The sequence below is a fragment of the Cucumis melo genome, chromosome 5 (assembly GCF_025177605.1).
Source record: "Cucumis melo cultivar AY chromosome 5, USDA_Cmelo_AY_1.0, whole genome shotgun sequence".
Taxonomy (NCBI): domain Eukaryota; kingdom Viridiplantae; phylum Streptophyta; class Magnoliopsida; order Cucurbitales; family Cucurbitaceae; genus Cucumis; species Cucumis melo.
In genome coordinates this window covers 27,681,519-27,707,911 of record NC_066861.1, presented here as the reverse complement: position 1 = coordinate 27,707,911, position 26,393 = coordinate 27,681,519, and the positions used below count along the sequence as shown (strand labels likewise).

The 26,393-nt window shown below is 34.0% G+C and overlaps 2 protein-coding genes across 7 annotated transcripts; both read left to right on the top strand.

The window, feature by feature from the left end:
* The first annotated feature begins 2,375 nt into the window (after positions 1-2,375).
* LOC103495652 (vesicle-associated protein 2-2) lies at positions 2,376-7,909 on the top strand. 5 transcript variants are annotated; one of them, XM_051084775.1, is made up of 10 exons: positions 2,376-2,460; positions 3,336-3,453; positions 3,532-3,602; positions 3,703-3,784; positions 4,326-4,441; positions 4,508-4,723; positions 4,829-5,101; positions 5,469-5,657; positions 6,739-6,816; positions 7,554-7,909. In XM_051084775.1, the coding sequence occupies exons 2-10, from the start codon at positions 3,405-3,407 to the stop codon at positions 7,662-7,664; spliced, it is 1,185 nt and encodes a 394-aa protein (XP_050940732.1). In that variant the 5' UTR covers positions 2,376-2,460; positions 3,336-3,404; the 3' UTR covers positions 7,665-7,909. The 5 variants fall into 5 exon arrangements, with proteins under 5 accessions (XP_050940732.1, XP_008455504.1, XP_008455518.1 ...); XM_008457296.3 differs by having other exon boundaries at positions 2,438-2,721; XM_008457282.3 differs by having other exon boundaries at positions 2,424-2,721; positions 4,508-5,101.
* A 2,573-nt stretch (positions 7,910-10,482) lies between these two features.
* LOC103495641 (probable manganese-transporting ATPase PDR2) lies at positions 10,483-26,273 on the top strand. 2 transcript variants are annotated; one of them, XM_008457271.3, is made up of 22 exons: positions 10,483-10,617; positions 10,730-11,030; positions 13,981-14,073; positions 14,706-14,908; positions 15,083-15,155; positions 15,303-15,475; positions 15,564-15,735; positions 15,817-15,921; positions 16,003-16,113; positions 16,221-16,307; positions 16,384-16,566; positions 17,983-18,033; positions 18,126-18,251; positions 18,376-18,455; positions 20,452-20,560; positions 21,991-22,119; positions 22,884-22,949; positions 23,160-23,231; positions 24,111-24,262; positions 24,399-24,510; positions 24,594-24,710; positions 24,864-26,273. In XM_008457271.3, exons 2-22 carry the CDS (start codon positions 10,782-10,784, stop codon positions 25,977-25,979), a joined length of 3,579 nt encoding a protein of 1,192 aa, XP_008455493.1. In that variant the 5' UTR covers positions 10,483-10,617; positions 10,730-10,781; the 3' UTR covers positions 25,980-26,273. The 2 variants fall into 2 exon arrangements, with proteins under 2 accessions (XP_008455493.1, XP_016902003.1); XM_017046514.2 differs by lacking the exon at positions 10,483-10,617 and having other exon boundaries at positions 10,628-11,030.
* The last annotated feature ends 120 nt before the right edge of the window (positions 26,274-26,393 follow it).

Below are 26,393 nucleotides of genomic sequence, written 5' to 3'. Positions count from 1 at the left end.
TGGTGTGATTGATTAATTTTTATAGTTACATTAAGGAAATTATTGAAATTATCACGGTAAATTTTCAAAAGAAATGATTCTCCAATATGATAATGATAAGTTGGAATCACCGTTCTTTTTTTTTTTCTTTCTTCAAATCTTCACTTATTTTAGGTTAGTTTTCTTATTTACCGATCAATAAGATCTGAAAATTTGCTATTTGTAAGTATTTTTAACCGTTTTGTCATTTACACTAATTTCTCTTTTATCAATATATATAATATATTTCATACATTTTTTTTTTTGCAGACTATGTAATATAAGAATTTGAAAACTCATTTTCTTTTGGTAGTGTAATTGTCAAGAGCATTGAATTCATCACATAACCATTTACTTCTATGGTTGCAAATTAGCCTCATCATAATGAGTTTTAAAAACATAATTTTTATAACAAAATCTAGAAATTGTAGAATAAAAAAGAACGATAAATAGGAAGACAACAATGCACGACCATATGACTTCTCATAATTAAATGTTTACTTTTAATAATCCAAATAATTCAAGTTCAATTATGGTATTTTTGAGATCTATCATTTAACTTTAAAGAGAAAAATATATAACTTTTAGAAACAAATGCAATAATGCATAGTAACGTTGTTAATAATTGTCTTTTGTGTAGACCATCACTAACGCATCAATTGGGATGTTTTATCATAGACTAAGATGAAATGATCAAATAAACTATATACCATTGAAAAAATTTCTTCAACAAACCAACTTTTCAAAGATGATTAAAAAAGGCCACTACGATGCATGTCAGAATCTGTACTAGTTGAATTTTTTTTAATTAATTATTCTTTTTTTGGTGAAGTCAAATATCACAAACAAAATGTTGTATTAATAATACTAAAAATGGTATTGATTTGGACATAACATCCATTCATTTCAAAAATAGTAATAAAATGTAGTTAGATAAATTAAAATATTTATAAAATGTAATAAATTACAAATTTCGACGAACTTTTGTCTATATTTTTTATAGAAATTTTGTAAATATTTTAATAATTTTGTCATCGATGATAATTTTATCTTATTTTTGTTTTTTTATATAAGATTAATTAATTCACTAATATATAAGATTTAAAACGATATAATTAATTTATAAAAACTTAATCTAATTTGATTAAAATATTTATAAATATAACTAAAATATGGAAACAATTTTATCATTTAATAAAATAAAATTTTATCGACTAATTGAAATGAAATAAAATCAATTTTATCGACTAATTGAAATGAAATAAAATCATACTTTTAAAAGAAGAAAAATAATAAAATTCCAAATACTATCACCAAAATAGTATTTTAACATTTTGAAGTTTATTAAATTTAGGAAGCATACAAATAAAAATAGGATAAAATATTAAATATTTATCTTTTACTTCGACAATATTTAGACATTGAATAGAACCAAAATGAAAATTTTAAAACATTTAAGAACATGATGTTTGATCTGTCCTTGAATTTAAATTAATTTATATTTTTTTATTACATATTTTAAAAATGGACTTCATTTATTTACGTTAGGGATACTAAACACAAGTAAACAATATCAAATGTGTCCCATATTTTACATCATCATAGATTAAACATGACGTATATTCAAAATCTAGTCCAAACAAATCAATGTATTTTTCTGAGCAATCAATAACTATTTTCAAATATAACAAAACGAAACAAAATATTTACAAAAATATAACAGAATATCACGGTCTATCTACAATAAGAAAATAGACCGCGATAGGTTATAATAGACACCGACAATAATCTATCTATCTTAGTCTATCATATATACAAATTATAATTTTTTACTATATTCATATAAATAGTGTCAAAAGTTGTGTGATTAAAAATAATTTAACAAAAATAAATGTATTTTTTTCTTCTTAAGTTATGAACCACAATGATCTAGAATATCGGTGAACATGATAAATTGAAAATCGAGTCGACCGACTAAATTGAAAGAGATCGGTTTCAAAATGTTTCAAATCGAAAATTTTGAAAGGTATTTTTAATGTTAAATCGACGAAATCGATTTCGATTTGACACGCTAGTGTATCAAAATCACTATAGTCGGTTTGGGATCGATTTTTTTGATTATGATCCAAGGGTGATTAACTTTGATCATGGGTCAGGAACTTCGGTTGTTGAAATCCCTGGTAAGGTCACGTATTGTGCTTTAAAAAAACAAATAAATAAAAAGGACAAAAGGGTATAGTTTAAGTAAAAAGGTATTAAAATAATAAATTGGGAAAATTCCATAGAATTCCACCAAAAAAATAGAGAAAAGATTAAAAGCCTCGAAATTGGAGCCAATTTTGTTAAATTATTTGAAAATAAAAAATAAAATAAAATAAAGAAAGTTCAAACGGGAATTGGATTCTGCCGCACCGGCTCAAAGCTAAGATCACACCACTGCCGGTACAACTAACACTACCCCTCTCTCTCTCTCTCTCTCTACTTAGCTTTCACTCAGTATAATCTTCCATTCCACCAACCAGATCATTCATTCTCACCTTCCTCTCTCTAGAATTTTCCAGGGTTTCTCTCTCTCTTTCTTCATATGGAATTGTAAATTCCACCAAAATATTTGGACTCTCTTTCAATTTCTGTATTCCATTCTGTTTTATTTATTCCATTTCAGTTTATCTTTCTCTCTCTATCTCCGCTCCTGCGGAACCGGTGAGTTTTTTGGATTCTTTTTTCCGCTTCTTGTTTTATATTGTGCGTGGAAGAATCTTCTTGTTTGGCTGTTTTTGTTGTTTGAAATTTATGGTATCTTGTTAAGAACGTAGTCTGTGTGTATTTTTGCTGAATTTCTGCTGGTTTCTTGAATATTGGAGTTTTTCTTTTTGCCTCTCGATTTGTGTTTGATTTGTTGAGTTTCGAAATGGGTTGGAATTTGTAATCGGGTTGGTGTTTGGAGTGACTCTGTTCGTTTACTAATGATTTATGGTTCGAGTAGTGTTTGGTTTTGAAACTTTGAACGATCTGTTTTGGAATAAGCTCAGCGGTGCTTCTTTGGTTTTGATCTTAATGGGCTTGGTTTGACTTTCTCATCCCAGTTTTTTTTTCCATGGAAAATTGAGGGAATGGGATGGTATTATTATTTTATTTTAGCCAGGAACAGGGTGGATTGGAAACACGTGGTTATTAGCTTCTATGATCTGTAATTATATGATGAAATACTTGGGATTATTCTATGTTTCTTTTTATTTTTTGTTTTTTGAATTTGCTTCTAAATCATATTTAATTTAATTTTCCCGATTCTGAGAAAATAACTTTTCTGATTGCAGAGTAACTGTTTCCCAGGCTTTGGATGCAGAATTATTAATTTTGAATTTGGTGTATTGTGAGGAAGAGACATGAGTACGAAACTCTTGCATATTCAGCCTAAGGAATTACAATTCTTATGTAAGTGCATCACTAGTAATACTAGTCATTGCTTGCTTTCTGAAAAAGAATTGAAGTAAAGTACCTTGCTGCTTTCAGTTGAATTGAGGAAACAAAGTACGTGCACAGTTCAACTATCCAATAATACCCATCATCATGTTGCCTTTAAAGTATGACCTACCTTCTTTTCTTTTTGTTCATCTCTTGTTTCTCTGATAATTCATGTGATTTTTCATGTGATGTGTGCAATATTATTATTATGTTTGGCAGGTTAAGACTACATCTCCTAAGAAATACTGTGTTCGACCAAATGTTGGGATAATCTTGCCAAAATCAACATGTGAATTTTCAGGTACATTCTTTGTAATTTTCATCTAATCTAACCTATTTGGCCACCTGGGACAATTGATTCCCTGCCCCCCAGAAACAAAGAAGAGAGTGTTTCTAGATATTTTTAACGAAGTTACTACCATGACCATTGACGTTTCAATGAAATTGATTCTTCCATCTAGTACTTGACATTTACAGTATCTGATCATTGACATTTACAGTATCTGATCTGCTCCATGTCTTTTTTCTTTAGTTGAATCAAAATTATGAGGACTATCTGGAAAATTCTAAAAGGGAAATTTGAGAACATATCACTTTAGTGTTTTGAGGATTAAAAACTTTAAGAATGTCTAATATCATGACATGATTCAGTCCTGCATTTAACAACTATTTCTCCCTTAAAGTTTTTTTTAAGAAGACTGTGTCACTGTCTTACCGTCTTTTTCTTTTCTTTACTTCTGTTTTTGTTTTTCTAAAAAGAAAATCTAAACCTGGAAGTTGGCTATGTATTGTTGCTTTTCCCCCTCTTTTCAGAAGTTAATTTCTTCTATGATTCTGACTAGTTATAATGCAAGCTCAACGGGCTGCCCCACCCGATATGTTGTGTAAAGACAAGTTTTTAATTCAGAGCACAATCGTTCCTTCAGGGATAACAGAAGAGGACATCACTGCAAGTATGGTAAGTTTTTGTGGATACATTCAGCTTTCTTACCTTGGGTTTTGAACTGTTTACTTTTCTTTCCAGTTTTCAAAAGATGGAGGTAAATATATTGAAGAAGATAAGCTCAAAGTGGCACTCATTAGTCCGCTGAATTCCCCAATACACTCGCCTTTTGATGGAGCATTGGACGGTAGAATGGATGACGTTATGAAATTGAACGAACATAGTGGACCATTAAGAGATGGGATGGACACCAATGAAATCCCAAAGCTGAAAGATCAAAATGGTGCATCAGATGAGGTACTTCCCTCCCTGGTTCCAATTGTAAGATATCAAAATGGAGCATCGAATGAGGACATGACACTAGAGGCTTCAAGATTCAAAGATGATTTTGTTGCATTGAAGGGGGAGCGGACCATTGAAGCTTTAAAACCATCTGATCAAAATGGAGCATTCAGGGAGGAGGTTCTGCTTCATGAGTCTTCAAGACCGAAAGATCCAAATGAAACGTCAAAGGAAGAGCTACCTCGTGAAGTATTAAAACCGAGAGATCAAAATCGAGCATTAAAGGAAGAGGAGTTGAGTGTTGAATCACCAAAAAGAAAAGTTCAAAATGGAGCACTGGAGTGGGGAGCCTATGGAAGTTCACATCTGGAGGATCCAGTACCAGACACAAAAGTAAGAAAAAACTTTCTAATCTATATAGAGTTAAAAATTTTCATCACTCTCTCTAAAAAAATGCTCCTGGGGGACTAAATGAACATTTTCCTCATCAAATTTGATGTTTTACTGCCTAATTGTTGTTGTAATAAGATCTTGTTGGTCTCTTTATAATAACCTCTTCCACATTTCCTAGGGAGGGTGCCTTATCTTTCTTTGTTTTTCTCAGTAGAAAGTGTTTCTTATCTAGAAAAAAAAAAAACTAAACAAAATACGTTGTAGGAAACTGTAGACTGTGTCATGATTTAGGCATTGTTCAATTTGAGATTTTCAGTTTCCTGTGCATCAGCTTCTAGACCATTGAAGTTCTTCTCTTGTGCATCAGTTTCCTGAGGATGTGGATAAATCCCTAGAGCTAAACAATAGCATGCCAAGATTGCAAAAGACTGCTGAGATAAAGCAAGGCACAGAATTGGAACCGGTGAAACTGAAAAAAGCTGAACAGCTACAGTTAGTTAAAGACATTGATGAGATGAAATCAAAGCTACATGAAATTGAATTAAAGCTTGGAGAGGTGATTTTTTATTGACTTTTGTGCTTTTCTCGTTCTTGTGCTTCCTTTAAGCTATTATTGAAAATCTGATCATTGAGATTGTTTATCTTCATCTAATTCAATTAAGAAACCTGACTGTGATTGATTTTTATTTTGTTGATGCGTATGCGTATTCAGTTTATCTATGAACTTATAGAGTATGTACCCCTAATATCATAACACTTGATTTGTGGAAAGAACCAGCGACCTATCTCAAACATTTTTTAGATAAAAAAAACTGAATATTGTTCAGAAAAAAAGAAATATTGTTAAATCATCATTTGACTCAAAAGCTTAAACCAGTGGGTTATGGTAAATTTTATTATACAAACACTTTAACACTCTTACCCACTCTTGGGCTTGAAAATTTGTAGATGACCAAAGGAGTAGAAATTAATATTAAGTGGAGAAAAAATGACATTACACGTATAGAAGGGAAGGGAGGGTGACAAGTTTTCCCTAAAAAACCAAGTAGAATATTAAGAAAATCATTCCCGGAAGAATTAGTTCTGAAACTATTAGAAAGCAAACTTCAGAAAGAAGCCAAAAAATTAAGCCTTGTCCCGGAAATGAACAAAAATATTATATGCCCTTTGAAAGTTTGCACTCTGTTTGTTAAAACAATTTCCTGATGTGATTCATTTTACCCTGTTGCAAATTGCACTCCCTGAAATTTGTTAAACTTGGTTCAGTTGCTTCATTTGGATGTTCAGCAATGAAACTTTTGTGGTTTATCTTAATTTTTCACTGCATCTATAGAAGCTTGGTTTTGTGATACAGGTTCATTTTTTAAGTTTGTTAAAACTTGGTCTCAGTTGCCGGTTATCATCTGTTTTTTTTTCTTTTCCCTTCAAAGTTTGCAATGTTTTTCCTTAATTAGATGAAGAGTTAGGCTAGGGCTTCCTTTAATCATAATCATCTCAGTACCCAAGAAATGAAATGTTGATGGAAATGAAAGAAACTACTTCACTACTATTCATTTCTCCATTTGATGTATTATTTTACTTTTTATTGACCATCCAACACAATTGTTACTATGCTCTTTTGTCACGTCATTTAATAGGCTCAAGGTACCATTTCGATGCTGTCTGAGGCGAGGAGATTAAGTGCGCAAGAAGTGAAAATCTTGAAGGAGAAATTGGTAACTTCTTGGACCTTATTTTTTTGTTAGTGGATGTTCTTCTTCCATGTTAGCGTCTTGTAATGTTCATTTGATGGCAATATTCAAGCCTTGCTACCTCAAGGGTACCCTAATATTAGAGAGATTAGGCACTTTGTCCCCACTCCCCAGCCGTAAGGATGGGAGATGTATTCAAGGTACTAGGTTGAAACTTCTTGCTTGAAATTTTGAAATCGTTATTGTCTCAATTTGGAGTGGTTGACATCTTCCTAGGGTGTACGGGCCTCTCACTTTTAGTTGGTGGAATTGGATATTATAGCCCATGGGACTCCAACTATAATAGATTACACTAACTCATTGATTATAATAACCAACTCAGCGCTCTAAACACCTCCTTACAAATTAGTTTGAGGTGTACTAATACTAATGCATAGTAGAAGAGAAGGAATAGAGTGCCTAAATGCCTGTTGTCCCATCAAGAAAAAATAGTGCAGGGGTAGCTTTACTGGAGCCAACAAGGAAACCACTTCTTTTTACTAGTGTATTCTCAAGAGTAATATTGTTATTTAGTTCACTTGTTTTGAACTTTTTGGACACTCTGCTCTCAGAAATTCGTTCTTAACTGTACTTGTACTTCCGGATTTTGTATACTACGATTTCAGCTGGTTCCTCAATAGCTGCATTCATGGTTTCTCTCACTTCTATTTCTTCTCTCTTTACTTCTCGTGACTTGGTGTTTTATCTTACTATTTTCTCAGCTGGAACTGAGTAGGAGGGGCAGGACGAGCAATCAAGTTGGTTTTCCTCCTTTGTTTATCTGTATGGTGGCGCTAATTTGCATTGTGCTCGGATTTGTTTTGCACCATTGAAGTGTAAGGTGGGGAGGAGATGAGAATTGCAGAAAATATGTAAAGAAAAATATCTTACTTATGTAGATAGATCGATAGCTAGCGCTGTGTGTTGTCAATAAGATGCGCATTTTGATTTTGGCCACTAGAAGTTTGCTGCTCTTAGTATGCAATTCAGATTTTGGGTATAAATCTAACATGATGCTCATCTGCTTTTACAAATGTTTGAAGATGAGTTGTGATGGTTGACCAAATGTTGGCTTTCATATTGGTCTTCTTTTTTCTCCTTCCCATTTCCTTTTTGTGATTTGTTTCTGAGTTAGTCTATGTGCTGATTCTAACCAATTTTTATGAAATTTTAATCTTTATTTTGTATTGGAATGTATGCCATGCTTGTTCTTCTAAGTAGAGCATTTTTTGTCTTCTATGAATATGCTTTGGTGTATCTCTTGAATTGATGTTATTAGGTAGAGGGATTTAAAAACAAGTAGATTTTGTGGGGACTTGTATGAAATTAAGTTAAATTTATTTAGTTATTATTATCGGTAGTTGAATACAATTAAATCATTATCGCTAAATATATGTTCTAAAGTTAGACCTAAGATTCATATTTTTAATGCAAATTCAAGAAAATCAAGTTCGGAGGAATTGTTATGAATAATTACAAAATAGTTACAAAATGAAACTTAAATAAATAATAAAAAAATTAATTAAGAAAATATTTCGTCGTACTTGCTGTTTATCTAGCTTTTATTTTTATTCTAAAAATTGATTAATTTAAAGAAAGAAGAAAAAATATTGGTTTAAAGTTTATAAATTAACCATAACCACGATACGATAAAATTAGAAAGTCTTAGAATAAAGTTGCAAGTATATATATACACACACAGACCCATTAGAAAATATTTAAAGCAGGGTTTAGTTATTTTTTAGGGCCAATTGGAAAAGTATGTAATTCAGATTTTGGATATAAATGTAACAAGATGCTCACCTGTTTTATTAGTGTTTGGGAGATTGAGGGGTGATGGTTTGCCAAATGTTGGCTTTTATATTGATATTAATATCTTTTCACTTTGTGGTTATGTGTCTTAATTAGCTTGTGTTTAGAATATATTTTCAAATGTGTATTTTTTAAAAAATAAATTTTTTAAAGAGTAAACAGTAAGGAATACTTTTTTTAAGTGTATTCCAATTGATTTTTATAAAAAGAAATCTATGAACAAATTTTTTTGAATCTTTTTTCATTTTCAAGTAAATCAAATCAGACTCTTATGCTATGAGTTAATCCTAACCAATTTGTGAAAGTCTTCCATCTTTATTTTGTATTTGAATATCTAGCTAGTTTGTTCTTCTGACTAAGCAAAGCCTCCATTTTGTATTTTTGTATCATGATTTTTCACTAGAAAATTTGTCAAAAAAAAATAATAAATAACATTTACAAAATATTTAGATTTCATATAAAAAAATCAGATGTAAAAGAATTTTTTTTAATGATTTTGTTCTATATCATATGAATAGTTGTCAAAAAATTTTATTATTGAAATTTTCTTTTATTACTATGATTAGTACTATTACAATTTTCACTTTTAATGTTTTATTTTTCTAGATAAAACGGGGTAGAATTAGTTGTGGTACTCAATAAAATACAACACTTGAAAGCAATCATTATATTAAAACTAGAGGCTTTATATTTGTGGTTTTGTATTGTTTAAAAAGTGCACAACCTTTCACCTATTTTTCATATATATATATATATATATATATATGTATGTATGTATGTATAATCGTGAATGTTTAAACCAACTTACGTCCATCTATATCATGCTTTTTTTTTTTGCTTATATTTTCTTCTTCGTTATTGATTTCGTCATAGTTCGTTCCTTCGCATTTTCATCGATATACAAGAAGAAAAATAAAATCATATATTCGTGATGAAGTATTGGTGATAGATTCTAATATAGCAAAATTTGTTAGCAAAATCTATTCGTTATTATCATAGATTTTGCTATTCTCAATAAAAGTATTTTATTGATACGACTATCTATTATTAATATAATCGATAAACTTTTACGGAGTGTTTTAGACATTTTTATATGAGCTAGAAGGAAATTGTGTTATATATAATTCCTCTTCAATCCCATGAAATCTGACCTTAAACTTAATGAAGTGCTGTATTTTTTACCATCATTTAGTCTTCACTATTCCGCCCATTATTTATTTTTCAAAAAACACAGTGTAAAATTCAAATTAAGTTCAACAACATAAGGTTTGCTCAAACACATGCTCTCGACCAATGCATAAATTAATAATTGAATAACTTTACCAAATTTTACGAGCCTAAAAAAGTTAGAAAGTTGTTTTTATCTAAAATTTCACCAATTTCACGTCATGAATTTAATTTGAGGGTTGATATTTTGATGATGGAAGCTATAAGCCTATATGCGTTATGATCACTATGATCTTCGCAACTAAAATTTTATCGGCATTCACACGATGCATGAGATTTATAATGTTTACATATTGATAATTGATTACATATAGAAGATAACATATTTTTAATCGTAGTTAAAAATGAAAATCGAATAAAATTGTAACGTTAATATAGCTTTTTAAGTACCATTTAACAAAATTAAAAGTTTAAATTCATTCAATATTTAAAACTCCCCTTCTAATTACTTGCTAGAAAAAAGAAAATAAGAACTCTCCCTCTCACGTTTAGTATTTCAACTTAGATTTTGAATAAAAATAAAGAAGTGAAGTAAAAAAGAAAAAGGAAAAGAGAAAAAAAAGAAAAAGGAAAAAGGAAAAAGGAAAAGAGAAAAAAGAAGCATTGCCCGTTTAATGAAAACGGGTGGGTTAAAGGCGGGTCCGTAAAGAAAAAATCCAAAACCATCTCTTCATCTCTCTCTCTCAAACAAAAACCCAAAGCCGTTCTGCTGATTCAATCGCTTTCTCGCCGGCGCCGATCTCTCTGGTATATGCCGATTCATTACTTTTCCGTTTCAATTCAATTCTTCGTTTCACTTTCTTCTCTCCTCCATGCTCTCGACCTGATCGATTTACACTCATTTATTGATTACCCCCAGATGGTCCACGTTTGCGAATCTTTGAATTGAGTGCAGCGGAGTTGAGGAAAAGATGTTGAGATTCCATGTGGGCGGGAAGGTGGTCGAGAGGGTTGATTTGTTGAGGAAGAAACACTGGGCGTGGCGATTCGATCTGTGGCCATTTGCCATTCTTTATGCCGCCTGGCTTGCCGTTGTTGTTCCCAGTATAGACTTTGGAGATGCTCTTATTGTTTTGGGTGGACTTGCGGCTCTTCATATTCTGGTCTTGCTATTCACTGCTTGGTCTGTTGATTTCAAATGTTTTGTTCAGTACAGTCAGGTGATATTCTTTTCTTTTCCTTCGTTAATTTTGTACTTGCATTTGATGATGCTTATGGAGTGCCATTACATTTGAGACGTAGTCTTGTCATATGGTTGCCTGCAGTATCTCTAACTGCATATATGCAGCATAGCTGTAAAATATTACTCTCTATACATTTCTGCTGGCTTTGAGGGCGTATGTTCAAAAGTTAGACTCTCAGAAGTAGCGTGCAAAGTACCCATTTTCTCCGATTGAATTAGATTTTCGAATTCTTGCTTGGATGGAAATCAAAATCCCTGTTCCCTGATCGAGAACTTTTCCCATTAAATATTACTTCATATATTTCTATCCGTAGTTTCCAATTAATTGCATTTTCAGCATTAGTGCATGGAGTCTTTACATTTTTCTTTGCTTAGGACTTGTTACCATTGTGAGTTTTTACCCTTGATGGGCACCATCGTGAAGGTTTGGAACACTGGAAAGGAGAGAGTCAGAATCTTATTTGCTTAATCAACAAAAGTTATCTTTTTAGCTGGATCCTTACTAATTCTCAAGCAGATAACACAACATGTTTACATTTAGTTAATAATATAGCTTAGAATTCTATAGGCTATATTAAAACGTTCCCGGTAGAGCATTCAGATCAAGAATTTAACTTATTTAGAAATATTCCCATTCAAGCTGCCCAAGTAACGGCTTTATTGATGTAACTCGTTAGTCAGAATCAGTTTGTTGTCCTTTCTTTAAGTTTGATTTAGAACTCCTTCGGTTCTTTAAGTTCTTTTGAGTTTAGTTACCTTGTGGTAACTTTTTTTGTTTAGGATGTATGATGGTTTAGTATTTGAGCTAAAACCATCAGATCATTGATAAAGCATTGGGGTATTATTTAGAATTTGAAAACTCCTAACTCAATACACCAAGTTTGGTCCAGAGCCCTGAGATTTTCGGTACACCATGGCTGGTAATAATGCAGCTAATATCAGTAGGGAAAGGGATGCAGCGACCCAAAACCCACGAGAAGTTCTATCCCCAAAGACGACAATTGAACATTTTTTGTCATTTGAAGGAAATGTGGGAGAATGTGGATAAGCATGGAAGATTTGCAGATAATGACGAGGAATGTGTAACAAATACAGAAGCAACTTATTGTCGCACAACCAGAGCAAGAAAACAATGACAGGAACAATGTAAGAAATAGGGATTTTTATAATGGTATTCTACGACATTGGGAAAGAAGGAATTATAGTTGATGCTCCCCATCTATGGAAAGAATTCAAGCTATTGCTAACCTTCCAAGAAATCAAGATGCATATGAAGAAGATCGAGATTCTGAATTTCCAAGTGATGACAAAGAACTGCTGAGGAGATTTCCACAGCAAGAGCAAGTCATAAGAAGAGACTTTAATCAAGAAAGAGAAGGATACCAACAAAATTATAACATGAAGATAGATTTGCCTACATTTGGTGGCAAAATTGATACCGAGGCGTTTTCTTGATTGGATTAAAAATGTCGAAGATTTTTATTATATGGACACACCAAAACATAAGGTCAAATCAGTAACCCTTAGGTTGAGTTCTGCGGGTTTATTGTACTACTCAGATTGGAGGCCACTTTGGCTAATGTGTGGGTTTCATCTTCTGGTGCTTGGGATTTAAATCCTCGTTGTAATCTTATTGAGATGGAGATTTCTGAATGGGTTGCATTATCACATCACTTGTCTTTTGTTAGATTGAAGATGGAAGATTCCATTGTAGGATGCTGACGGCTAACTAGCTCAAATGCTCCTTTAGTGTACTTTTAGTGTTTAGGGTTTCCTTATTTTCTTGTTTGTTAAACTTTTTTATTTGAATTCTGAATATGAGATTGGGCTGAGGATGTGGGATCGTGAACTGGACATAATACATTAAAAGAAATGTAGGATGGTGGACTGGGCTAAACATAAAAGTACATGTATATAAATGGACCTTGGTTTGGTTTGGTTTTTGGTGGTGTTTTAGCCTTGCGAACCGAGGACCTATAACTGAGGTGGTCTGTCCGAACCACTCAGTTTGGTTTGGTTTGGTTCGTTGGTTTTGTCCAACTTTTGCACAGCCCTAGTGGGTGCAATGGGTACGTATTAGTTTGATCATTATTTGGTGATTTGGAAATTGTTAACCTAAAAAGATTAACATTTTTCTTTGGGAGCTTAGTTTGGGTGCCATCAATACTGTTGATCGTTTGCAACGTCGTTTGCCTAAATGCCTTATATGTGTATTTCTCCTTCTTGGTGTCACATGTGTTGCCAACATGTTGAATCTCCAATTCATTTGTTTATAATTGCCTTTTTGCTGCTAATTTTTGGAACATTGTTCTTCTTGCTTTTGGATGGTTCTTTATATGAACTAATTTTATCTTTGACTCATTGACTTTTTTATTGGTGGGCCTTCCTTTTGGTGGAACTAATATGATGGTTTGGTTGGCTATCCTGGGTGCTTTCTTTTAGAGTTTATGGGTGAAAGGAATAGACGACTCTTTAGAGATTTCTCTTCCTCTTTTAATAGTTTGACGGCATTAGTTTTGTCTATGATGTTTTCTTGTTGCAAAACAAAGTGCCCTTTCACAGTTAGCATTTCAGCATATCATATTTAGCCAGGAATCGGTGCCCTCTGCGCTCTTATGTAATCACCTTTTGGTGTTTCTGTTTGGGGTGTTCCTCTGATTTCATTTATCGTGCAATGACCCCCCACCACATGCTCACACACAAAAAAAATAAAAAACCATTGGCGTGCTTAGAATTTTCTATTTTTAAAGCTCGTAAGCGATCTCTTTTCTCATACCATTTTTTGATCATTTAGATTCATTAAAATTTCAACCATACTTCTAATATTCTGGTCGTGATTATGGCTTAAAAATTAATTGCTCTGAAGTCTATACTACATTGGTTTGTAATTATCTTATGTCTTTGTATGGTGCTCTTTTGAGATGCAGGTTAATGATATTTACTCTGCTGATACATGCAAGATAGTTCCAGCAAAATTTTCGGGATCAAAAGAAATTGTTTCGCTTCATTTTCGTAAGCTTGTAAGTGATTTAACATTTAAGTATGCATTTCAAGAGAAAATTGCAGTTTTGAGTGGTAAAAGAATATACAATCCAAATAAGATTACAAATTTTGTTCGATCTAACTAGGAAGCGTTTTCAGATTGTGTTCTTGTTGTTTATTATGGACCTATGGTGACTATTTTTCTCTTCATTAGTACAAATGTAGTTTCTGGCTGTTGCAAATTATTTCCATTATTATTCTCTTTTGTGTAATTTGGTTTGGCTGAAGGTAGAATAAGTTCTACTTCCACAATAACACAGAAATTTAAGAATGATGAATTTTAGATGAAATAGGTAGTCCAGGATACTTGTCCCATGGGTAATTCTTGTAGTTCATTAGCTTTTTTTTTGTTCCTTTGTTTGGGATTTCCTTATCTATTGGTTTGTGGACGTTATTCTTGCACAAGGGCCATGGTAATCTTCTCTATATTGTTTCTTGTTCCAATTTTATTGGATTGTGTATTCTTTCACCAAGAAATAATAATTGGATTTTCAGAGAAAGTGAAAAATTATTTCATTTGGCGTACAGTCTTCCATGCATCCTGATTCTGATATTGTTTATTCAGCAGTCTAGTATCTGTGCTGTTCACTAAATTTTCTCTGCTTTGCAGCTGGCGGGTTCTACGTCTGCAGTTGATCTCGAGGAGATCTACTTTGATTTCAGAAAACAACGATTTATTTATTCAAAGGAGAAGGAGACTTTCTGCAAGCTTCCTTACCCAACAAAAGAAACATTTGGTTATTATCTAAAGAATACTGGTTATGGCTCTGAGCCTAAAGTTGTAGCTGCTGTTGAAAAATGGGGGCGCAATATGTGGGTTTTCTTATGCGATTCATTTTTATTATTATTACTTTGTGCATGTGTTGACCGTGAATATTTTACAATTGACTGCTGCATGCTTGAATGGGGTGACATGGGATATCAAAAATAATTTTTAATTGTTTGTTTAATGCTCCTTTCCTTTTTCAAATGTTTTTGGCTTTACAGATTTGAGTATCCACAACCTACGTTTCAGAAATTAATGAAGGAGCAGTGCATGGAACCATTTTTTGTATTTCAGGTTGACTCTGTTTTATCATTGGATTTTGTGTTACTTTATAGTTTCCCTCCCTTCTCTTTCCCTCTCTCCCAACCCCCAGCACTTGATATATTTTGAGAGGCATTTGTTGTTTCTCACATGGTTGTAACTTTTCTTCCTTCCCCCCAGGTTTTTTGTGTGGGACTATGGTGTTTGGATGAGTATTGGTATTACAGCCTGTTTACTCTATTTATGCTGTTCATGTTTGAGTCAACAATGGCAAAAAGTCGGTTAAAGACCTTAAGTGAGTTGAGACGTGTCAGAGTGGATACTCAGACCATAATGGTGCATCGTTCTGGAAAGTATGTCATTTCTACTACTTGGGATACTTTTCCTTTTTCTTGGCCACTCTGGTTCTTGACATGAAATTGTGATGGGGGTGTTACTTAGGTGGGTGAAGCTACCTGGAACTGAGCTTTTGCCAGGAGATGTTGTCTCCATAGGGCGTGATTCTGGTCAGAGTGGTGACGATAAATCTGTACCTGCTGATATGCTAATCTTGGCTGGAAGTGCTATTGTTAATGAAGCCATTCTTACTGGGGAGTCTACTCCACAATGGAAGGTGCTCCACCTTATTTATTTATTTATTTTTATAATAATAATAATAATAATTTATTTATTTAACTAGAGCTTACCTTCCCAGGTTTCAATAACTGGGAGAGGAATTGATGAGAAGTTATCAGCTAAGAGAGACAAAAGTCATGTGTTATTTGGTGGGACCAAAATACTACAGCATACTCCGGATAAGGTAGATTTGTTGAAAGGAATCTGGTGGCTTTAGTTTCGACCTTGTGAATATTCTCATTTTTTATTATTTGGGTGGAGACAGACCTTTCCTCTTAGAACCCCTGATGGTGGCTGCCTAGCAGTTGTTTTGCGAACTGGATTTGAAACAAGTCAAGGGAAACTAATGCGCACAATTTTGTTTTCTACGGAGAGGGTAACTAATTTGACATTTTTTGGTTTGCAACTGTAATGAAATTTATACTACCCTTCTTGTCCTAGATCCGATAATGTGTTTGTATATACCTTTTGCTCCAATTGTAGGTTACAGCTAACAGTTGGGAAAGTGGCCTATTTATTATGTTCTTAGTTGTATTTGCAGTTATAGCTGCTGGTTATGTACTTGTAAAGGTAAAGTAACATACTTTTCTGTGGTCTGAGTTTTAGATCTCAATGATATAGGGTGAAGATAGTTTCTTTAATGCAGGGGTTGGAAGATCCCACGAGAAGCAAGTACAAGCTTTTCCTCAGTTGCTCACTTATAATCACTTCTGTTATTCCTCCTGAACTACCAATGGAACTGTCAATAGCAGTTAATACATCGTTAATTGCTCTAGCACGTCGTGGAATATTTTGTACAGAGCCTTTCCGAATACCGTTTGCTGGGAAGGTAGTTTACCTCTGCGTGTTTAGTGATTTTTCACCACTTCTTTTGCAATTAATTACACTTAAAACTCCTTTCTTCATTAAAAAATGTTTATTGATTATTCAGATCACATGCATGATATTTCTATTCATTTTTTACCTTTGATGCATTAACTGGTAAGGAAACTTTCTTCAATTTTCATGGCATCACAAAATTATAAAGCTTTAATTGGGACTTGTGAGACATCCTAATTTGATAAGAAACCAAAACCTTCACTAATGAAAAACGAATTACAAAATTGGGTGGTAAATGACATAAATACAAAAGAGAGTGGAAGCCGTATACTAAGAAGGTTCATTGAACTGCATGGATGATGTCCAAAATTTTGTGGTTGCTACTCGTGTTTCTTGTTTCTTGTTTCCTTCAAATTGATTGTAAAACAATATTGACTGCAAAAGAAGTTGGTCAATGACATTGACATGGATGAGTGGTGGGACCAGCTGATAATAAATTGTTGGAACAGAGGAGAGACTATAGATTGTTGGAGGAGGAGCTACGGTGTCCACTTCTTTCCACAAAACCACAATATAAGTTGACAAAGAAAACGGTCTGGTCACAAAAATGATTAGTTGGTTACTCCAATTAGAAACTTTAAACTGTACAAGGTCACAAAAGTATTCAAAAGAATTCGATTTACATGCGAGTTGCCTTAGCAACAAATTTTAGAAAAGTTAGACATTTGTCTCATGAGATTTGTTAAGGTGCGTGCAAGCTTGTGTTGGTGTGGCACATGGATATAAATGCTTTGTAAAATTGATTAAGAAGCTCTTGTTTGTGAGTAAGGATATATTGGAACCACAATGGTAGGTAACTCATAACTGAGTTGCAAAGATTCTCTCTCTGCTATCTATTGGGAATATTAGTTGAGAAATGTAGGAGAGTGTCTGTCTATTAGGACTATTAGTAGTGAAATGTTAGGAGAGTTATTAAGATACTAACTTCACATGTATGTCATTAGACATCAGTTAAGGGAGTTGGCTAGGAAAGAGATTATAAATGGGGAGTGGGTAGGTGAGATGAAAGAAAACAGAAAATTGGAGTTCAATTTTTGGAAAAGTTATGGTCTCTTGAAGCGCTTGGATATTGCAATATTTTCTTTCTTTATATTGTAATACAATTTCAATGTTACTATTTTTCTTCCATTTTCAAGTTGGTGTTTAACACTTCCATTTTCAACAAGTTTGTGTTTTTCTTAATCGTACTCCAACAATTTGGGATGCTTGTAATTTTCATTGTTTTTTTACTATTATTTTTGTTGTTCTCTGATATCTGTTGTGTTTGGTTTTGCTTTCTTTTGATGTATTGCCTTTTTAGAACGGCAAGTTGATACCTTTCTATTTGTGTTTTGTAATCATATTTTCTACTGTTCTTTTCCTGCAGGTTGATATTTGTTGTTTCGATAAAACTGGAACATTGACATCAGATGACATGGTTTGCTTATATTGAACTCAAAATACAAAAATTATTATCCATTATGCAATATTATTCAAGATATTTATTCTTCACTTTCTGGGCATCTGTAGGAGTTTCGAGGAGTAGTTGGTTTGAGCGATAAGGAGGAATTGGAAACTGACATGACTAGTGTGTCTTTGCGCACAGTTGAAATTCTGGCTTCTTGCCATGCATTGGTGTTTGTGGACAACAAGTTGGTAAGCTAGCTTCATTCTTGAATTTTTGATATATCTATTGATGGAAAGAAAAAGTATGCGGGAATATGCTCCTTACAAAATATTGCACACGGGAACACTATATTTGGTCTTCACTTTTCTGTAGGTGGGGGATCCTCTTGAAAAGGCTGCTCTCAAGGGAGTTGATTGGATTTACAAATCTGATGAGAAAGCCATTCCCAGAAAGTAATGCTCCCTCCTTTCTTTTAAGGACTCGCAAAAATATGAATTTATGTATGTGGGTATACTTATGCATCAATACATGTAAATTGTAATATAGAAAGATACCTTAAATTGATTGAAATTTTAGTTTAAATCTGATCTCTTATGTAGTATGATTAAAGTTTTAATTTTAAAAATTTATGTTTACAACTGTGATTAAAGTTATAATTAAAAAAAAATTATGTTTACATGTATCACCTCAGCATGTAACTAGTTGCACATTGAGCCATGGTCAAGCGGTCAAGAGATAAGATACAAGTTTAAATTGGTTTGAGGTTATAAATAACATGTATTACCTCAGCATATAGAGTTGCACATTGAGCCATGGTCAAGCGGGAAGAGAAAAGATACAAGTTTAAATTGGTTTGAGGTTATAAATTGAATTTTGGTGATCACTTACCTCAAATGTTAATATCCAAGCTTGTTAATACTGAAGGAGGTTGCTCCTCCAGTTCATTTTGACTGTTATCTCAACTTATTTTTTCCTTTTTGTTTAGATCACTATGACTGCTAATAAGTATTAGGAGAAGCTCTCGAAAAGCTTCTTATGGGAGGAAGGGGTGGATGAGGCCATGGGGGGAAAATAATTTTCTCTTAATTGGGTGGGAGATGGTGTCCAAGCCGTTGGACCATGGGGGCTAGGCTAAGGTAACCTTAGGACATGATACTTATTAGTTCCAGCATTTTCCTCGTGACGCGAAAAATGGCTTTCTTGGCTAACCTTAGGCAACCTTACGGCACAATACTTGGCCTATTGGCTAAATGGTCTAAACATAGGATTTTTGAAGGCTATGTTTCATCAATTGTGGGTTTTGCTGCCAAAGTATCTCCAGCTGGCCTTCTGATTTGGAAGCTTGTTTGGTGTTAGTTTTCTAAAGTTTCCTCGTGATGCCAATTCCATCTGGCGTAAGGTAATTTGTGAGCAAATATGGGACAAATTCTTTTGAGTGGATTCCAAATGGGGTTTTGAAAGACACTTCCAGAAATGGTTAGAAAGATATATTTTGGGCAGCTTCTATATTCTCTTCCTTTGTTTAGTGTTTAGTGGGGAATGAAATTGATGCTTATTTTTGGGAGGATAAGTGGATGGGGGATAGACCTATCTGCTCTTTGTTTTCTTGATTATGTTATCAATTATCATACATCCAAGAGGGACCATATGAATTATAATGGCTCCCGTTCTCTTCTTCTCTAGAAGTGTGTTCTCTTTTTCTCTGGCCTTTTGCCCTCATTCTTGAATCTTTGATTGGGAGCTTGTGGTTAGCCTTGGGAGTGGGAATCATCATCTTTTGGGTCTCAACATTGTTGACAGGTTTTCTTGCTGTTCTTTATTCTTTTGCCTTGTGAAGCCTTTCCTGCCCAGCTTCTGAGTCTTTTCCTTGCTATAGAAGGTGAAAATTTTGAAGAAGGTTTAATTCTTTGTAATTTGTATAGCAGGTCCTTCATGGAAGAGTTAAAACCACGGGTTGCATTTTGAGAAAGTTGTCGGGTTTGTTAGAATGGGACCAGAGTCTTGTATTCTCTGCAAGAGGCTGGTTGAGGATTTTGACCACCTTTTCAGGGGATGTGACTTTGCTGTTTTTGGTACAAACCGGTTTCTTTTTGGTTTCATTTTTCATCCAGCTTAACCTAAAGGGTGTAGCTCTATATGCCCGTGCACAAGGGCCTCTTAGGAACAATTTTTATTGACGTGCCCTTATTTTTCAGAACATCATCTATACACGTTGAGTTCATGTTCAATGTCACTTGAGCAATTTATGTTATCGTATTCATTCTTCAATATATATTTTGGGTTACCCAACAAAATTTTCTGTTTCTGCTTTAAGTTTTTTCATTAGCTACTGCTCTTTTCACTTTTCAGTGGGTGAATCATTCAGCTATTATAGTCATTATTTAACTCTCTATTGGCTATGCATTTTTCTTTCTTTTCATTATATAATTTACTTTTAATTAATTGCAGGGGAAGTGGCCACGCAGTCCAGATCGTTCAGAGGCACCACTTTGCTTCACATTTGAAGAGAATGGCAGTTGTTGTGCGCCTTCAAGAGGAATTTTTTGCATTTGTGAAGGTCTGATGGTTTTTTCTGCACGACTAGCATTCGTCTTAGACTTGTTTATTTCTAGTTAATATTTACCTTGTTTCATGATTATTCTATTTTTTTCTCTTTCTCCATTTTGAGATGAAAAACCATATGTTCCTAAAAAATATGAAAAGATATACAATGGGTAACTAAAAGAAAAAGAAAAATAAAAATAAAAAACACCAGCTAAAGCATTAGAGCAACAATCTTTTAAATTAGAGGCTAGATTTATGCGTTTATTTTAGGTTCCATCCATGGTGACCACCTACCTAGGATTTAATATCCGATGAGTTTTCTTTGTACCAAAACGTTGTAGGGTTGAGCGGATTATCTCGTGAGATTAATTGAAATTTGTGTAAGCTACTTTCGACACTCATATAAAAAGGTTTTATTTGTTTATTTGTATTTATTATTATTTTTTTAAAGAAACCAACTTTCACAGAATTGAATGGAAGTGTAAATAGAGGGTTTTGAAAAAGAATGGCTCAAGAGAAGGACAATGGAAGACGAAAGTCACAAAAGTAAACAAAAGGCACTCCAATATAACTAGACTAGCATGTTAGCAATTTTCAGTTTCTGCGTTTGCATCACCCGTTTCCGGCTTCTTTAGGAACACATGGTGTGAAAAGGGGCAATAAAACCTGCTGGGCACAGAGAGAAACCCCACTTATCCATATTTTTTAATTTTGTATACGTGAACACTTTGAAGGACTAACTCCCTTTTGATACATTTCATTGTATTAATGAAATTATGGATTAAAAAAAAATAAAAAAATAAAAAGCAAAGTTACAAAAAAACTGCTACAGCTTATAAAAATGCTTTATATTAAATTAATTAATAAACTCCTAGAATGCTCATAGAGAGCGATGCTCACTCTCCAAACCTCCTTCCACACTTATTAAACCTGGTAAAACTCTCCTATTTTTCTTGAGCAATAAAATTTAAAAAATCTCGCTTGCCAAAATCCAATGAGAGCCTAGAATGAACAGGTTTGGCGTAGTAGTTTATTTATCTTGAAATTGGGTTTGCTGGAATATCATACGAACTTTTTGTTTCATAGTTTTATAAACTTCTATGAAATATGAATTATGAACACTATTTTTAGAGTGTTCATAAAAAAAACTCTAGTTTAAAGTGTTGGAGTTCTACACACAACACGTATCTTGCACATGCTCATATACTTTCATTAATAATGTAATTTGGTGAAACACAATGGCAAAAAGAAAGTCATTGATACTATTGTTATTTAATTTGAGACATGTTAGGACATGGTAGGAACACATGTAGATGTAGCAGACATGCAGCTTGCCAGTATTTAGATTCTGGAGCTGCAGTTACATGTCTAGTTGGTGTATTAACAATGCAAATAATTGTTTGAACCTCTCCAGTCTAAATTAACTTGGTCTCTTCATTTCAGGGTGCCCCCGAAACCATCCAGGAGAGGCTCACTGATGTACCTTCATTTTATGTTGAGACTTATAAGAAATATACACGACAAGGTTCCCGTGTCCTTGCTCTTGCTTACAAATCACTTCCTGACATGACAGTAAGATATTCTTCAGCCCCACACATCTATGTATAAACATAAAAGGACTGCATTATTTTGTAGATGGCTTGTTTTCACTGTCATCATTATTGCCATTATAGTAGTCCCTGTTATTGTCATAGTTGATAATTTCATTGTTTTGTTATGGTTCTTCCAACTGGGATTTCCGTAATCATCATTGTCGTGGACGTTATCACCATCTTTGTCTCAGAAACATGGACAATATTTTAGCACAGCTGTTTTCCCACACAGGAACATGCACAGGAGACATGCTGGAAGTGTGATTTGAAATCTCTGATCTTAATTACTTTTAAATCTTGAATTCATAAAGATTTAAGTGCCATCTTTGAATTCAAGGCCATCTTTGAACATTAAAGGGCACACATTGTGTGGGTGACACATGCATGGAATAAAATGGTCAAAACTTCTTTTTAAAGTTATATTAGAATAGGTAACTCAGGTGCTTTGAAAAGAAGGGTGAAAATCTATTGGAACCGAAGAATAAATAAACAGATTAATAAAAAATGAAGAAAGCATTGATAATACTTTTATAAATGACCTAATTTCTTAGAACATGGTATGCCTCCTTATCTGTACTATCTCATGTTTGTGTCCATGTTCCTTAGATAATTGTCATTGTTTTCTTCATTGTTTTCAATGTCTTCAATATTAAGTACTATTTAAATTGGATTTGTAAATCTATAACTTCATTTCATGAATACTTCATTTACCTGGCTGGTTTCTATTTCTTTCCAATTTTGAAGGTTAGTGAAGCACGAGGCCTGGATAGAGACTTGGTGGAGAGTGACCTGACATTTGCTGGTTTTGCGGTAAGGGACTTGCTCTCTCTTGTTCAAGATTTAGTATCTGATTATATTTTCTCTTGTTAACATTCCCAAACCACTTGTACTTATCCCCCACCCATAATTGATTCTCCCAACTTTACTCTTACGATATATTCAGCTTGAAATTAAAGCTTCTTTTCTGTTCCTTTTTCGTTCCTATTTTCAATTGTTTAATGTTCAACAATTACATTCCAGGTGTTCAATTGTCCAATTAGAGCAGACTCAGCTACAATATTATCCGAGCTTAAAGGATCATCTCATGACTTGGTACAGTTTATCCAGCCTAGTCATTTCCACTTAATTGTGACTTATAGAATATACTTATTGGTTTACTATAACAGCGAGATTTAAGAGCTTCGTTGTTAATTTCGTAAGAAAGTGTTCTTTCTATTTTGCATTTTATGTGTTTATCATAAGCTATAATATGAATTAATCAGTATCAGGGGATTATAAAGTGAATTTGTTCTGTGTAACTGACTTGTATTCTTTAGTTTCTTTCTCAGAAGTAAAATATCGGACTGTGGTACTCTTTAGAACTCAGAATTCAATTGTGGATATTTAAAATCAAAATTTTTGGATTAAGCATCTAACTGGATGAACAAGACATTCTGGGTACCCGAAAACTATAAACTTTTGAAAATGTACTTGGTTAATTCTTAATTCTTATATAGTCTTATTCAATAGAATCACAATGTCAACCAACGGTAATTTATGACAGTTATTCCAAGTACAATTGTCTTAATTTATCTGATGGTACATAGATTGAACTCCAATTTGCAAGTCAACGTCCATTAAATTTTTAATACCTATCTGGATTCTAACCATGACCGTAACAACCGTGTGTATGTCCTGTATGATGTAACTGTAAACTCGGTTGATTTATCAAGACATTCTTGGTAGGTCTTGTTATGTCTTAATAGGCAATCTAATCGATAATTTGTTTCCCATGTTTGCTACCTACCTCTCTTTTTGTGGGTGTTGGTCACTTCGCCTTAATGTAATTATGATCTTGGTCTTGTTCTTTTGGACTGAAGTCACTTTTTAGTATGGGTGGACTACCATTGTTCCGGGTCCTGTTTCTTTTTTGTATTTCCTTGTGTTTTAAGCAAGTAGAAAGTCTGAAACATGTTTTTTCTGTTGTATTAGGTCATGATTACTGGTGACCAAGCATTAACAGCGTGCCACGTAGCTAGCCAAGTTCATATTACCTCAAAGCAAATTTTAATTCTCAATTCAATGAAGGGGACTGAGGAATATAAATGGCTTTCCCCTGATGAGTCACAGACAGTTCCCTACAGGTGAGTTTTATTAGCATTTGAAGGCCTTTTACTTTTTTCCCCTTGCTTCTCAACCATGCCGATTTACATTTTTTCCCTTACATATGTTAGTGTTTACATTAACTTGATTTCTTTATCCTCGTATATATTTCCTCAGTGAGAAAGAGGTGGGAACTTTATCAGAGACATATGATCTTTGTATTGGAGGTGACTGCATCGCGATGCTACAACGCACCTCCACTGTGCTGGATGTTATTCCATATGTTAAGGTGCTTGAGCTTTCTCTCTTGTCAAAATATTGTTTCTCATGAGGATGCCAACTTGATGCCGTACATTTGAACTGTTTCGTTAGGTTTTTGCAAGAGTTGCTCCTGAGCAGAAAGAACTCATTTTGACCACTTTCAAAACTGTCGGAAGAATGACATTAATGTGTGGGGATGGTACAAACGATGTTGGAGCTTTGAAGCAGGTCTTGACTTAAGATGTCTATCGACTTTTAGTGCATTAACAAATATTATGTGGAGCAACAGATAGATTTTAATTTTTATGATTGAGCATTTAGTTCGTGTGTTTGAGATGAATTTCTTCCCTTTATAACAATCATTACATGCTTTTTTATCAGGCCCATGTAGGAATTGCTCTCCTAAACGCAGTCCCTCCTCCTCAAAGTGGTAACTCTTCTTCAGAAGCATCCAAAGATGAGGCTGTAAGGTCTGGAAAGTCCAAGAAATCTAAGCCTTCATCCGAATCATCAGGAAAAGCACTTGTTAGTGGAGAAGGTTCTTCAAAAAGCAAAGTTGGTGCAAAACTGGATTCTGCTGCTGAGCAAGCTAGCAACCGTCCACGGACACCTGCAGAAATGCAAAGACAGAAGCTAAAGAAACTTATGGATGAGTTAAACGAAGAGGGAGATGGGCGCTCTGCCCCTGTTGTGAAGCTTGGAGATGCATCCATGGCATCACCATTCACCGCAAAGCATGCTTCTGTTGCCCCTACTACTGACATTATTCGCCAAGGTCGAAGTACTCTGGTGACAACACTGCAAATGTTTAAAATTCTTGGTCTCAACTGCCTCGCTACTGCCTACGTACTGAGTGTAATGTATTTGGATGGTGTAAAGCTCGGCGATATTCAAGCCACTATCAGTGGCGTATTCACAGCAGCCTTTTTTCTCTTCATCTCACATGCGCGGCCCCTTCCGACACTCTCAGCCGAACGCCCCCATCCACATGTCTTTTGCACTTATGTTCTCCTTTCTTTGTTGGGCCAATTTGCAATCCACTTATGTTTCTTGATTTCTTCGGTGAAAGAAGCTGAAAAGCATATGCCCGATGAATGTATAGAGCCTGACTCAGATTTTCATCCCAACTTGGTTAACACGGTTTCATACATGGTAAGCATGATGCTTCAGGTGGCAACCTTTGCCGTAAACTACATGGGTCATCCCTTTAACCAGAGTGTATCCGAAAACAAGCCGTTCTTGTACGCCCTCTTGGCTGCAGTTGGTTTTTTCACCGTTATTACCTCTGATTTGTTTAGAGATCTCAATGACTGGCTGAAACTTGTTCCATTGCCTGCGGGAATGAGGGATAAGCTTCTGGCTTGGGCACTTCTCATGTTCTTGTGCTGTTACTCTTGGGAAAGACTGTTGAGATTTATGTTCCCGGGTAAAATTCCAGCATGGCGGAAGCGACAACGGCTGGTGGCTGCTAATCTGGAGAAGAAGAAACAGGTCTGAGTGAAGTTTTGGGTGGCAAGCGCGGCGGAATCAACAATTGATGATAAGCAATGGGGATTGAGCCCATGTATTGTAGGAATAGAAGGAACTGATGATTTATATTTGCCACTGAGGCTTACTTGGTGGTGGAATTTTGTCAAAATTACTTTATAAAATTTAGGATTAGACTTGCTATTTATGGGCAATCTTAGATTGACAACTATTGATTGATTGCTGTTTTTCTAATCCAAGGGATGTAATGACGCAATTACTCATCGTTGCTTTATCCTAATTTAATGAAACGTTGTTCCACAACTCCATACTACATTTATTTCTTTATTTTATTATTATTTTGAGGATTTGGTATCCTAAAGTCAAGATTTGTTGATTTTAATTGTAACAGACTTTTTATAGGCGCAAGTAAATGTATAAATG